General features: G+C 40.2%; 1 protein-coding gene across 1 annotated transcript; it reads right to left on the reverse strand.

The window, feature by feature from the left end:
- Positions 1–1202: 1202 nt before the first annotated feature.
- On the reverse strand, positions 1203–15014 carry etnppl (ethanolamine-phosphate phospho-lyase). Its single transcript, XM_018741413.2, has 13 exons — positions 14868–15014; positions 12590–12708; positions 12008–12167; positions 10637–10711; positions 9327–9420; positions 8433–8549; positions 7474–7556; positions 6072–6297; positions 5781–5935; positions 4310–4399; positions 3923–4053; positions 2511–2566; positions 1203–2390 (listed from the first exon to the last, which is right to left on the reverse strand). Exons 1-13 carry the CDS (start codon positions 14921–14923, stop codon positions 2268–2270), a joined length of 1485 nt encoding a protein of 494 aa, XP_018596929.2. The 5' UTR covers positions 14924–15014; the 3' UTR covers positions 1203–2267.
- Between the last annotated feature and the right edge of the window lie 957 nt (positions 15015–15971).

Below are 15971 nucleotides of genomic sequence, written 5' to 3' on the forward strand. Positions count from 1 at the left end.
TAATGCGGTGGTTGCCATGGACTGCAGGTGCCCAACCACTGATGCAAAACTTCTGCACTTTCTTTGTGTTTCCACATGGTGGTGCTCCCACCAAGCTTGACATTGCATAACAATATTATGCCAAATATATACAAACACGTTGACTTAAACCGCTTGTGCCGAGCGCGGTCATGGCGAGCCAGAGCTTAATGATTGGAATGATTGGTGTTTCCCATAAATCAGTTGTCAAAATTTCTGCTTTGCTGATGTCATACATTCAGAAGCACGATGACACAAACCACACTCAAAGTTGTCTTAGCCATTCACATATACAGTAGAGTACCATGCCTCAGTCTTAAAGCTGAGAACTGTCCTCTTTCTTTGTGTACTCTTGTGTAAATGTTTAATTAAGTAAGGAAAAGCAGGTGCTTATTCATTTTTTAACCTCAGTAAATTAACATTTCATAAGGGCTTGAAGAGGAAAAAAAACAGCTATTCCAAAGATGATTTACATGGTTGATCTTTAAACTGCCCAGAGACAATGAACTGAACCAAGTGGTGCTGAATTTTGCAGAGGAAAGCCATGTATGGACAGTCCAGCATTGTCTTAACCATCAGTGCTCCGAGTGCTGAAGCTTAAGTTACTCCAACTTATAAGGCTAATAAGTAATACGTATAAACGGTCTGTTGCACGGGGTCCTCTCTTTGTTCATTCAGTGCTCTACCGTTCCACAAGTCTCAGACCGCTGGCCACCCTGGTGTCCTAGATCCTTGCAGTGTTGGTTTTCCTCGACTGGGCTCACCGCCCAAACAAGACTGCAATGGTGAAACTGCCCACTTGTGTTCCAAAGTTGGCCCCAGCCAACAATAAACCGATAGGGCTGCTAGGAAAAGCATTTATTTCCTTTAACTGTAGTGTGAAAATTCCAAAATACCCATTGTCTAAGACAAAAGAAATGTAAAATTTTATATAGATGGTTTTACTCACATCTTTGCAGTACATATTAAATACTGTAATGACCCACATTACTGGTTTAATGTAAATAGTTGCATTATGGGAAATAATGTTAAATACGTGTGTAGCCACTTAAGGGGGAAATGATGGGGTGACCGTGTCTCCCAGTGTGTTAGGGAAAGAGCCAGAATGCTGGCTGTAAGCGAAGGTCCTGGAGGAAACTGGGTCCTCAGACCGAGAGCATCATTTCCCTTGTGCCGGTGTTCAAATAAATCATTCATCATGAACGCTGCCTCCGTTTTTTTTTTCTTCACCCCATCCAAACCCACAGCGCTGTGTGCCACAATACTTCAATTTGTCAGATGTGTAACACTTGCATTTGTGCTCCATTCAATTCTGTTTCTAGGGTAGAATTTGAATTTTTAAATGTAAAAAGCATGCTTACACTGCGACATAGAGATTTTTCTCCTGGTAAATTTACAGCAATTTTCATTTGTTGAGATGTGCCAACCTGGCCCACAGCTTTTCTGAGAACTTCGCTGTGAGCCCATCTATTCCCTAAGGCTGCCATGTGAGGAATGTGAATGAGAGGGGCTTGTTAATCAAACTGTTGGCAGCTCTACAATGTTGCCCTTGCGCTTTCCAGCACAGACTTCATTAAGTACCCCGTCCAGAGTCTTCAAATCTTCAACAGGGAGAGCACACTGTGTTCCACTAAGACAACCCCTAGACAAATACACTGCAGACAACATTATATCCTGCCATTTACATACACAGCACTTATTTCACAGAATAAACATTTCAAATACTGATAAAAAGTATTGTTCTGTGAAAGAAGACACCTTTTGCCCTCTTAATACATTGATGTAGACTTAAACTGCAAGAATTCAGGATGTACATGTGTGATTTTACTTGAAATCCATGGTATTAGTTGTCATTTAAGGGTGGCACTTGAAATCTGTCTGCAGGAGAACAAGGAATATCCCAAAAAAAAAAAAAAAAAATCACATCAAGCAAAGAATTAAAATTAAATCTCTGATATATCCAGCTAATTTAAATGGGACGGCTCCGTTTTTTTTGTATTTGTTTTGTGAGTTCATATATATCAAGGTTTTAAGAACAAAAGCAATTATATGTTATCACGAGCCACAGTTTTTCTCATAGTAAAGATAGCTTTTTCCCTTTACGCTGATTGGTTTAAACTATGTTCGGAAAGATCTTTAAAATAGGCTGTTTTTTAAAAAAACTGCTCTGCTCTACAGCTCTGCATGTTACATCATCATACAAGCCAGTGAGACTCGGTATAGCTAGGCGAGCTGGTTTTACTGTACGTTTACTTTATATCATTTTTGATTTTCCGTTGTTTTTTGCTAGGCCCAGACTCATGTGATTCCACAGCCTCTTGACCGCTGACTCTATTTAAATTGTGCTTGTGCCCTTTTCCACCACAGTATGTCTAAGAAGAAAAGGAAAAAATATTTTAAAAAATGTAGACTATTTAACAAGGTATTTTCTTTTTGTACAAAGCCATTGCATTCATACATGTTAAATCGACAGATCAGGATGGCTGCCTTACCTCCTGAATGCCATTCATAACAACTGGGAGTTGAAGCCCAAGTGCAGCTTCAATTTCTGAATGAGAGGAAGTCAAAATTTCACATAAACACTGTGTACATACAGATGGACAAGTACACCCATCTGTCACTTAGCAAGGCTATTTTGTTCCATGAAATCACACCATTACGCAAATTTTTGTAACATTATATTTCATTATTTCTTATAGAAAAAGTAGTAGTAGTAATAGTTCCTGTACTAAAAATGCATCAGCTAAAATTAATTATTTAAAAAGAAGTGGAAAATTTAATGCATGACAATGACATTGTCTCATGTAAGGGTATCCATGTTATTGAAGTTGTTTAAAAGATTGTGGCATATATGTGTGGCCACAGCAGCACAAAGAGAGGAGGGACAATGTAGGGACATCATATATCCATCCCTATAATATAGGGACCTAAACATAGGTACAGCACCCTATATTTAAACCTTGACTGACTGCTGGCTCCATTTAAATTGTGTTTGTGTCAGTATGGAGGTCTGAATTCCACCCCCTGCTGCAGCACCCTTGACAAGGGTGCTTGGCCTGAATTGCTCCAGTAAAAATTGCCATGTGGTAAAAAATGGGTAAATAATTGTAAGTTTCATGGAAGAAAGTGTCTATAATGATAATAGTACCCAATCTACTGTTTCAGTTGCCATTTTGATTGACACCAGTCAATGGTTATGATTGGCTAAACCTGATAGCCCCCCCATATTGTCTTGTGCTAAATATAATTAGGTTTCTGTAAGTTGTTAAATGAACATATTGTGTCTGTAACTTTCTTAAATGTCCACAGTGTGTATTCTATGTTTACTGTTGTGTGGATGCCATGGCTAAACTAGACCGATAACCAGCGACGGGAGTTGTGTTGTCTTGAATCATCTATGTGGGGCTGGCTGCATGCATGTGTTGTACTGTTTGTCGTGTCTTTCTCGGATTGCGTGCAAAATTAGCATGCAACAGGTGAAAATGCAATTGTACTGAATTATGAAACAATTGTGTGAAAAAGGGGTATTTACTCAAGCTGTTGTATTTTAATGTTTTTACTGTACAGGACCCTGCTATGTGAGCGGTGGGTGTATTTATTAAATAAAACTTACTGTAGAGCAGGATTTTATACTCAACCAAAACAAATACTGTAACCTTTTTTGGGTAGCAGGAAATGTAGTGGTTAGAGCCACCACCTTCAACTCAGAGAAACCAGGTTCAAATCCAATTTGCCACTATAGCACACTTGATGAAGATACTTACCGTAAATAGTTCCAGTAAAAAATATCCAGCTGTATCCATTAGAATAACTTCAAAAGTAGCTTGTAAAGTTCTTTGGAGAAAAGTGTCAGACAATTAATTCTAAACTGATTTACTTAGAAATACCTGCTGAGCCAACATACCAGTAAGGACCTTATCGATCTTCTCTACGATGAACTTGGCGTCCTCTGCACAGAAGCACATGGGGGGCTTGAATTTGAGCACATTCCTGTGGGGACCATCAGTGCTCAGGAGAATTCGCTGTTCCTTCAGCCTAGGGACATCCAGCCACCAAAAATCAGCTGTCATCGCTTTAAGAAAGCAATTCTTAATATAACATGATTAAGTTTTAATATAATGGGAGAAAATGAGTTATGGCCTCTATAGATAATGCCTTTAAGTGCTTTTCATTATGATATGATTATGTTGTAAAAACTGAGGAATGTACTAGAGGAAAATTAAGACTATCAAGATTTATGACTGTATTACAATTGATGACTTCTTTCAAAATTTCAAATGATGACACTCACTTGTAAATGACATCTTGGGCTTCTGCAGTAGCAGGAATGCGTTGGATTCTGTCTCTCACAAGCTCCACGCCTACAAAAAGGCCCACTCCCCTGCAGGCCAGTGAGAAGGCTTACACATTTGTACAGCAGAACAGCAGTCCACAGAGCAAGAGCTGCTCCCGCACTGCTGTTAATAGAAATATTACGAAGTGAACACAGCCCTCTGTGTAACAGGCACATTTAAAGTTTCGCTGAGATGTACATCGCTTTGGAGGAAAGTGTCTGCTAAATGAATAAATGTAAAGTCATAACATATTTGTGGATCTCATAAAGGTGCTAAAACATCATATACGGTATATCCATGAAAATCTTTGGGAAACAAGTGAATTGCAGTAAATGATTGCCCGTGAGGCAGTTATTGGCAGCAGACAGAGTAATGATTAAGGACCGGTTACATGAAGGTTACTGGTTCAAATCCCAGTACTGTAGTACTTCTGCAAAATGTTCTTAACCTGAATTGCTGCAGCCATTTTTGCAACTGTACAAATTGTGGCCAAGTAAATGATCTTTTGATTCCACATGATGGAAGTGGTAATGAATGATGAGAGCGTTTGTAGAAGTTAAAAAAAAAAATGCAATGAGCTGGGCTCCAGAAGTGCATCTTTGTAGTTTGGTCAATACGTACAGTAGTTCTGGTAGAAATGACAATTATATATCAGTATTGGGGTATATTTTTGTATTTCAGTGTTTAGTTTTAAAAACGCTTTATTCTTATTAATATAGTCATAAAAATCTAAAAAGCGATCGGAGGCACTTTGTCACGTAAGTGTTGTTACTTTGGGGTGTCAACACAAGATTTGTGGCTTTGCGATTCAGTGCAGCGGGTGACTATATTTGTAACACTACTTTAAAATCTGTAGCACTGTATCTCCATCTCAGCAGAACTAATTAGACACATCTGATCCTTTTTACTCAGGATCACTTTGTATATACATTCCAAGGATATTCGTGATATACAGTGCTATAATCTCTTTGTATGTAAGATATAACTTGTTCTATATGGTAAGTTGTGTGTGACAGTTGACATAGTTTGGCAAACTGGCACCAATTATAATTAATAATGATGTAAATGAAGTACAGATTATATTTCCATTAATTTCTCTACAAAATCTGAATAAGACTTTGTGACCTCAGGCACAATATTACATAAACTATATATAAAAAGTTGACTGTCTTGCAAAGAAACTAGATGTTCTAAAACAGCACAAAATCCATCCCTAGTAACAGGAACATTCTATTAAAGCAGGTGTACCATGGAAGCAAAATTATCATGTTGCTACCTCGTGAAACCCCATCTTACGGGAGATGCCATATGCATCTAGAGTAGCACACGCATCATTGCACCTGGATTGTCTGGGACATTAACCTGAGATCTACTCACTCTACTGAGGTGCTGGGTTACCTGCAGCAGGAGGCATCCCCCCCAGCTCACCTGACATCTCCGACCAGGGGATGCTTCTCCCTCTGCTGTTTCAGCAGCTGCATCAGATAACTCCCCACCCGTGTTGCATTGCCTTGGAGATCCTCTTTCTGGATGACATCCAGGACAGCCAGTCCAATGGCACAGGATACAGGATTGCCTCCAAACTGAATGGTCAGTCGACAAACGAATAATTCACTTGCTGGCATTCGCCACTGAAAGATAACACTTACCTGATGCCGTCTCCTTGTCATTCCTTTCTTAGTCAGATAACACAATAGTGCAAACGCACTGGACACGCACCGTGTTGAAGTATTCCATCCCAGTGGACATAAAGGCCTCGGCGATGTTCCTGGTGGTGACCACACAGGACATGGGGTGACCATTTCCAATGGGTTTCCCCATGGTGACAATGTCTGGCACAAAATCCTCGCCTTGGAGCTGGAATGCCCAAAAATGGGAGCCTGTTCGGCCAAAGCCCACTTGGACTTCATCAGCAATAAAGATCCCACCAGCCTTGTGCACGTGCCTGTGACACACAGGGAAAACGCCATCATGAAAGTGTGACAGGGTCTGTGTACAGTGCATTCATTCGTTTTTTGATTTGAAATTGAAAAACAAAATGCAAATTACGATGCCTTCATTCGTTTTTTTTTTTATTTTAAAAATCAAAAACAAATTATGAATTAACTATGTTTAAAAACCATTTTTGCTCAAAATGTAAAATATTTAAAATATGCCCCATTTACAGTTTATTGCTGTCTTATTTTTTAACTTCAAGTTATTTCGTTTTGTGGTGGTACTGAACAACCTGGATGCAAACGAATTGAAACCGCACATAATCCATCAGTGGCTTCATCAAACATGCTGCCTTTGCTCCGAGTTATTCGTAAGTTAATATGGATCACTAGGTGCTTTTCAAAAAGAGTGACAGTAAGGGAGAATGAAACGTCCACCATGAAAATCAGCCAGATTTTTCAGGTGGTACTTCTTAAGAATCTTATTACTAATTAAGCAAAGGTGTTAAAAGCACCGTGAAGTTTTAGGTTCTAGTTCTAGGTTAGGCTACTTGTAAGACTGGAAATATTGTGCACTTTAGGGCATTCATCATATTTGGTATTGTGAGATTTTGATTTCTACACCTTGATCACTTTATGATTAAACAAAAAGAACATTACTAAACAAGTCCCTTTTTCTTTTTTGTGTGTGTATTCAGAAACAATAAAAGCAGCTTCCCATTTTTCTGCTTTCAATATTAAATGAAGAATCGAAAGAAGGCATCGTAATTCACATTTTGTTTTTCAATTTCAAATCAAAAAAACGAATAAACACAACGTACATGGACCCATGAGGCAACACACTGAACCACCTTGTTATATAAAGCTGTCACATCATGACATCAAGGTCACACAAACATTTTTGATCAGTGGTTTCAGGTTGATATACAGGGTTTTCCAGTTAAAAACAATTATTGAGTGTCTCATGTGACAGTCATAGGGACAAGGACACGGAGCGGTAGTAACACAATTAAAATAGTTTTTTATTGCGGTAAAGGACATATGCTAAATTATCATTTACATGGCTTCACTGGAGAGGAAAACAAAATTTACAAGTAAGCAGAAAGAAGTGTTGAAAATTAAATGACACCCATTATGTTCAGTAAATGTGAGCTAGCACAAGTAAAAGATGAGTATTTTCGACCTACTCTGCCACTTTCTGGAAATAGCCTCGAGGGGGAATAATCTGCCCTCCGCAACTCTGCAAGGACTCCGCGATGAAAGCAGCAATCTGCACAAGAGAAGAGCTTGTAACACCGCACCCCTCCTCCTAGAACATGGGCCTAGATGGAGCTGAAGTCAGAGTGGAAATGTATGCAATCTTAAAAATGACCTAGGTCATCTGAATCCGAGGAAACTGGAAGTGCTCCTTCATTAGTCAGCAGTCTGATTAACTGAGAAAAACCACAAGCCCTGACTTCTGAAGAGCCTAAAATGCCATCAGCTGTCCAAATGCAGATGTTTAAGGTTCTTTCAGGAAGGGAGTGGCTATACAGGGCTCTAGTTAAACTCCAGAAAGCCAGTCTTTCCTGGAAGAGAAGGTTAGGCCATAAGAGCCGCAGATTTTCAGACGAGCAGCAGCAGGGCCCTGCAAAGCAGCAGGAGGCACGGCTTGCCACCCGCCCCCCCTTATGGACAAGAGAATGAGGCCATCGCCTGCCCATGGGGGCGGCTTCTCTGGAATCGCCTGCAAAGACAAATACAGCAGTAGGGAGACAGGGGCAGGAGAAGGGGGGAAAAGAGGGAAAAATATTTAAAAAACGTGAAGATATAAATACGCGAGCATTCCCCTCTTTATGGCCAGGAAAACAATTTAAAGTGAGATGAGGCAGTAAATGGAAAGAATTGCAAGAACATGCCTGAAATCTTTAACAAGACAAGTAAAAGCCAGATGTCAATTTCACATGTAATTGAGCTGAACCAAAAAAATGCTGTACGCTGCACGATGACAACGGGCAGGCATGCTTCTGGCTCATGGTCTAGGGCAAAATGGACTTTGACTTCCCTGTGAACTCAGTGACACAATGCAGCTGCCTCCAAAGGCCTGTTCCGCCGGAGGGGGGTCAGAACGGGACACCTTAACGTAGACACCGTCAGAGAAGCCTACCCTGTGGCCCTTCTTGTGGGCGTCATCGATGATATCTCGGACCTCGTCTGAGTACGCCGTCGCAGGATCCGGGTGGTCCTCGCGGTACTTGCCCCTGTAGATGTCAGGACTTGGAGCCTGAGGGACACAGTGCAGGTATTTATAGAGATGACGGTCCAGTGCCGATAACATGCTACGCACCCTCAGTCGCACATAAGCAACGCTGAAGCACTGCGACCATTCAGTGTGTCAAAAATTCAGACACAGGAACTTCAGCAATACGGCGCCTTTGCACATTGTGAACAAAGAAGGGTTAGGACCATGCCACAGTCTAATTTGGTTTCCATCCTTCAGTGTTCATTCCTTCCTTGGGAGTGAAATGACATCATGAGGCTTGCACACACAAATACTTGGAGGAGTAGGACTTTGAGATGCCCCTGGCACCTTTGAGGGATAGTTTTCTCCACCATGAATTATCACCTCCAGGAACTATGCAGTACTACTGAGAAGTAGTTAGGACTTTAATTTAAAATATGTACAATAGAGCACTTCCTGTGTCCTCCTTGAACTTCCCTCTGTTGTACAAATGAATGAACATAACTGACATGTGAATATTGTGTTAAGCAACAGGTTAACTATTTTGCAGGGCGCAGCTGGGAAACGGCAACACAACGTACGTGTATGTACATGTCAAGTTCAAGAAATGGACATTTAAAAAATGTGAAAAAATTTGTGGAAAATAAGGCGGTCCTTAACTGTGCCTGACAGTCGCGCACTGAAGCTAACCAAAACGCTGAAGAAGTCAGTTTGTTGAAGTTATAGTAATTCCTTCATCATCTGTCTAACCGAAATAAGGAATACTTAAAATGTATTTGCTTACTTCAACATTTCAGGAAGCTAAGCCAGACTACTTACCACAAAAACAGATAGATTCTTTTCCAGATTTGCCCTCTGGTGAAACTTATATGGGCTGATGTCAATAAGGGATGACACATGACCATGGTAAGCACTGCAAGAACATCAATGAAATGTCAGCTCTGTTACTAAAATATGGTCAAAACATTTTCACAAAAACTGCTCCTGTGAGGAGTTCCAGTGGATATCTGAAAATAAGTGATAAGTATTTCAAGCTCTATAATATGGATCTAAAAACGCTGTATTTTGAATACCGGTACTCCTCAACTTACGACCTGCCTGACTTACCTGTGATTACTACAGCCGTCCTGTCAACCTTATGACACTGTGCTAGTCCCGAGTCCCAACGTTTGGTCGAAACGTTTAAGGACGAGTTTAAGCGCTCCATCTGCTCTACGGTAAGAGCGTCCGGCCGAGAACCGAAAGGCACCGTATTTCTTATTGACTCAGTCAGAGTGTCAGTGTGTCCATCGGCACTGAGTTTTATTCACGGAAACGTGGCTGTATTTAAGGAACGTCTCGTTTGTGATTCAGTTCAAGATACTTTTTTTTTCTACAATGGCTAGCAAGCGAAAACATCAATGTTCTAGCGGTGCAGAAATGAAAACACGACAGCCAATACATTTAGAAATGAAAGAGATCATGATTAATAATAATTAATCATGAAAATATACATGTGCATGTCCGGTGGAGTCCAGGAACACTTATCATTTGTTTCCCCGTTTAAAATAATGGGAAAGGACCTCCCAGTTTACAGACTCTATACAGAATGTTTTCAGGAATGAATCAGGTCCATATAATGGGGGATACCTGTACTGGCCTTCTTAGTTTTTAGCAGCATTTCACTTGGTGTATACCTGTACTACTCTGAAATTCACAAAATGGATTTATAAAACCTTAATTGAAAATAAATAACTAAATAAACTCACAATTATAATGATTCAACTAAGTTCTTTCATTTTGTGAACAGCTAATCCATATTTGCATTTAATGGAATTAAGCAAGATCCAAACCGGAGAAGCAGGTTTTTCACAATTTGCTTAATAGATTTCCGTCTACGTAGCGCAACGACTCTTATAGAATTCCAGAAATTGGAATATGCCCACAAACCAGCAAAAAATGTATGGATGCACTTGTTCGTACTAGTTTAGACGAGAAATAATCGCACGGTTGCATGAATGACAAAGAGCAATGAATTGGGCAAGAATTCTGGTGAAAGCGTGACTCTGTCTGTAGGTGCACTAAGGGACATTGCCTTTGATGACTGCTGATGACCTCTGCTGTTTGAACAGGAGGCAGTGCTGACTTACTGGTCCAGAGTGATGATGCCTTTGTGGCTGGTGTACTGCCAGGCAAGTCGCAGGGCCAGGTCGTTGGCCTCAGAACTGCGGGAGCAACAGATGCCCAGTTACACATTACTCAGCACAAGTCATTTTAAAGAGCCATTCCCAGCAAGTCATCCCAAAGTGCTTAACAATAAATGCAAAACAGAAAACAAAGACATGCGCTGCAGCATTAATAGCATTTGGACGTTGAAGATAGTGAATCGATTCAACAAAGAAATTAATGTAGTTATGAATGAAATAATATGCAGAGATTTTTTCCAGAATGTTGCTGAACTGGAAGCGCTTTCAAAAGGGAACATTTGCCTCTGATTATGAGTATGAGAATGAATCCTTGCTCACAAGTTAAGACTGTCAACAATGAGAGTAAACAGCAGGTGGTAATTAGAACCATCACCTAGCATGTAGCTCGAAACCCAACCCACCGTAGTACCTCCGAGAAAGGTACCCACCCTGAAATGCTCCAGTAAAAATCAGACAGCTGCATAACTGGGTAAATCATTGTAGGTAGATAATCATACAAACTTAATATTGGGCAAAATGTCAGCTAAATGTAATGCATGAAATATAACAGTTTATTTATTTAATGCATTTTGAAAAGAGGCACATTGTCATCAGCACTCAGAAGTGTTTCAACAGGTATGCCTGTCGTGAGAAAAGAATAAAAGGTTTAAGTCCTTTGGGGAAAACAGCCCCTCATACTGGTAATGCAGAACATACCGCGGTGTGCGGTGCTCTGGGTTAGGATGGGGCGAAGAAGGACACACGGAGAGCGTTCGTTGCGAACGTTTATTGGAACACGGGCACACAAGGAAATAATGCTCCGAGGACCCCTTTTTCTCAAGAAGTTGTACCTCAAGCCAGCCTTCCCAGCTTGCTTAGCACGCCACAGGCTTTCCTCCCTGCTTCCCACTGGCAAACACAGTCACCTCCCTATATTCCCTGTTAAGTCCCCTCAGTGGCTGAACACTTAATTCCATTTTTCCCCACGATTCAACTATTTACAATAGACCCCTTTTCCCGCCCAAACTCCCGATAACGCGGGTCATTACAATATTTTAGATAATCCATTTGCTTAAATGCTATGGACCAGCTCTGGAAAGCATGACCTTCACAGGAATTACAGCCATTATTCTGGCTGGTTCTTCATACATGTCCTCAATAATGTCTTCTACTATTACATTGTGGATGTGTGTGAATTAGTGTCCTGGAATGCACAGGTTATTTTTGGACACTTTAATTGCAATATCCTTTGGGACTCAAAGTGCTCGGACATAAAGGACTGACGCAGGGCATAGTAAATACTGTTTGGTACCCATGATGAGTTTGAGGACGTACCCAGAGTTCACAAAGTAGCACACAGAGAGCGGCTCCGGAAGAGTGGCCTGCAAGCGCTCGGCATACTGGACCAGGTTGTCGTGCAGGAAGCGGGAGTTTGTGTTCAGGAGTTCCATCTGCTTGGCCCCAGCCTTCACCACATCTGGGTGGCTGTGTCCGACTGAAAGGAAAACAAAGACAGGACAAGAGGGTCAAAATTGCTCTTACAGTCAGCCCAGCACCCGGAGCCCAGAACTCTGGGTAAAATGAAAACGGGTCAGAAACGGATGCGCACTTCTCACGTGGAAAAAAAAATCGGCTGCAATATGTAAATGAACCTTGATCCCACATATTCCAGTTACAGTACAACATAACAAAGTCTAATATGTGCTGAACCTCTCCATAGGTACAGGCCAACAGCGTGACTCATTCACATGGCCTATGAGACTAACTATGTGTTCTCTTATTTCTACTCGCTGAACATTCTACTGCAAATGAAAAGACAATTTCTTATGTGCTCAAAAAATGTTTGTGAGCAACATTAAATATAAAGCGTCGTGCTGGTCATACCGTCAGCCTAGCCTTGCAATAAGCTTTGCTCACCATGCGCAACATTGTTGATGCAGTCCAGATATCTCTCCCCTCTTTCGTCAAACATGTACTGGCCTTTGGCACGAACAATCTTGATAGGATCATGGCTGAAGAAAACCTTGCAAGATGGGCTAAGTCACATGTTGCAACATGTTAGTTACACGACAAAAGAGCTGAAATAAAATCATACTAAAAAATATTATGCATTTTACCATTATAAAATGATTTACAGATTTTAAAAAACAGAAACATTTCAGAAATGTGAGATACGTTATAAAACATAATTTTTGCTGTAGATCTGTGAATAACATCTAGAAATAAAATGGATGTATATGTATTGTATTAAAACATGCAGTCCTTAACAGGGAATTTGGTGCCATTCTCGCTTTGAGGAAATATGATATGTGTATTTTCACTGTATAAATTACTTAATGTAAAAAACAAATACAATCTTCACATTTCTTAAAACATTATTCCCTTGTTTAAACAAAATGACTAAAAAGATAATCTCATTTCTATTGTATAAATGAACCTGAATACATCAGATGAAAAAAACATCTCCAAAAAAAGTTACTTTGAAATTTAAAGTGCACAACCTGTCAATTCAGTTGTGTAATAAATTGAATTATTTTTTTCCCAGAATTTCTGTGGGATGTACAGAACAACTCAAAATACTTAAGAACACAAGAGGTGCTGCTGCAGATCATTTTAAAAACAGAAATCATTTACATAAACTTTCAGAGACAATGAATTTCATGGCTGCACATATGTTAAAAGTAAATTTTTAATTGGTTTAAAATTGTCTGCAATATTTTGAAATAAAAAAGCTGTAGGAAAAGACTGAAGACAACTTTTTAAAAATATTATTTTCTACCTCCAACCAGACATCTCAGACACAAAAAATATTTTACTAGAATTATTTCAATAAATATAAACACTGAAATGATGCTCAGAGGATTCCTTTGTCTGATTAAAGAAACATTTTAAAAATCCGTTCTTGCAGAGAATGGTAACAAGGCTTTAAGGAGAATTTTAAGTGTTGTCCAACTAGATTCATCAACTTCACTTGTTTTACCACAAAATGAAACCTCAACATTTCAAAAACATCAGCTCAAAAGCTACTTCTGTTATTAAAATTATTATAATCACATATTTAAATATGACTAACAACAATCCATACACAACTGTCTTTTTAACAGTAAAAGGCACAGGAATACCTCCCAACTCAACATTCTCAGTTGGTTAGTACCAAACAAATAATATCAGAAAAAGTTACTGCTGATATTATGAGACCGAGTGCACTTTGCTTGTACGATATCTTCAGTAACATTCAGTACCATTACGAGCTCTCTGTTCCCGTAGTAAGAAGTGTGATCGATAAAAAATAAATTAAATTGTACTAACAATTACTGCCCTGTTTACACAGCTGGATAACTTTTATTGGAAACATTCAGAGTGCTTTCCTCAGGTGTCCCAAAATTTTTGCAGCTCCAAACTATTACAGAGGCCGATGGGGATTCAATCCCAGGGCCTTGCAGCGCAAGGTGACAACTCTAACCGCTACGCCACCTGCTTCTGATCATCGCTTTCAATTGTCCTCTCCTTTAAATCTATAACCAACCATAATCCAGATGTAAACCAAGATGCTATCAGGGATTTCGTATCTTGCAAGTGAAAGTTATGACAAGGTCAAATCTGCGTCTGTTTATCTTTCATAGTAAAGATAACATGTGCTGTAGAGTCATAGAGAGCACAGCACAGCGGAGATAAGAGCAGGGGACGAACAAGAGCATTCTCTCCACTGCAGTGCATGTATCTGATGCTTTTCTCCGGTGATTTGGGACAGTTTGACTGGAGCGATTCGGGAGAAGCGCTTCGGTCGGGCTGGGATTCGAACCTGCAACCTTTTGGCAACCAAAGGCACGAGCTGTGAACAGGACAGTACCAGCTGCGCTGTGAATGATTCACAGTGGCAGGCAAGCAGTGTTCATAAAGCTGCCTGGATAAGCCAAGGTGGCAGAGACATTACTAGATTACATAACATACTAAGCAGGTGGACAACAGCAGAAAAATACAAGTTCACGTCAAATTGTTCGAATCGTTATTCATTGTGTCACCTTTGCTCATTTATTTATTATTGCATTTATGTCACTCCTGGGTGAGAAAAAAACGGGCGGTGCTGAATTCTCCTGATGCGTGAAGGAACAAGGATCACTGACACGTAGGAACAAAAGAGCAAAAATTAAAAAAGAAAAGAAAAAAAGAAAAAAAAAATAACTCGTTGTCTTACCCAATGTGTTTATTCCTTAAATCGATTGTCTTTCGTTTGTCAAAAGTTTCCGTCATGTTCAAGCTGCGCTACAAGAGACCGAGAGCGCTGAAGTGAGGCGAGGAGCCGCTTCTGGCTGCGTCTGCACGGTGTCCGCGTGAGAGCGCCTCGCGCCCTCAGTCACCGCGCGGCAGCGCCCCCTGTAGGTGTACGTGAGGAGCGCCGATCAAGGGTCGCAATAAAGACGCAATAAAAGCGCGGCGCTGCACGCGCACAGCGGGCACCGCTTTACTGCGCTGCTTGTTTGCCCCGTGTGCTTACCGCAGTAATTCGCGGACAGTCGCGTTTTCGAACGTGTTGGGCTGCATTAAAGAGTCACTCAACAAAGTTCTCCTAATATTTGAGATAGATAGATAGATAGCCATCCATGCAAAAACTGAAATCAATACAATCCATTAGGTATTAAAAAGCACCACTGGGGACATTAACACTAGTTTCACCATATGGATGCCACCACCAACGCGAGTGTATAGTTATATTTTTATGCTCTACTATTTTCGCTTTCATTTCTATATCTGTTCAGCTTTACTTTTCCTTTCAGCACCACCAGAATGTTTTCTCTTGCTAAGTACTTTAAACACAAGTAAGTTGAATAGAATCACAAACGAGATGTTCCTTAAATACAGCAACATTTCCGTGAATAAAACTCAGTGCCGATGGACACACTGACACTCTGAATAAGAAATACGGTGCCTTTCGGTTCTCGGCTGGACGTTTTTACTGAAGAGCAGACAGTGCTTAAATTTGTCCTTAAACGTTTCGACCAAACGTTGGGACTAACAACACAGTGTCATAAGGTTGATGGAATGGCTGTCGTAATTACGGGTCACTGTAAGTCAGGCAGGTCATAAGTTGGAGTACCTGTAAAGACAAAACACATTAAAATTGCCGAAATTTAAAATTGCTTCTTAAATGTGACATGTACGGTGAATAATTATAAAGCTTAAAAATGTAAAATTGATTAAATACAATTCAATAAATATTTAAAACTGCCCCGACTCTCCCCAGGACAAGTGGTTATTGAAAGAGGATGGATGGAGTATTTAAACCCTATATCTAGCATAT

Source organism: Scleropages formosus, chromosome 16 (genome assembly GCF_900964775.1).
Source record: "Scleropages formosus chromosome 16, fSclFor1.1, whole genome shotgun sequence".
Lineage (NCBI taxonomy): Eukaryota > Metazoa > Chordata > Actinopteri > Osteoglossiformes > Osteoglossidae > Scleropages > Scleropages formosus.

Excerpts from the sequence above, each read along its gene's own strand:
- etnppl (XM_018741413.2), bottom strand. The coding sequence starts at position 14,923 with ATGACGGAAACTTTTGACAAACGAAAGACAATCGATTTAAGGAATAAA. Across the intron at positions 12,168-12,589 it reads CATCAACAATGTTGCGCATG|TCGGACACAGCCACCCAGAT; the intron begins GTGAGCAAAGCT and ends TTTTCCTTTCAG. Across the intron at positions 8,550-9,326 it reads AGAATCTATCTGTTTTTGTG|GCTCCAAGTCCTGACATCTA; the intron begins GTAAGTAGTCTG and ends TGTGTCCCTCAG.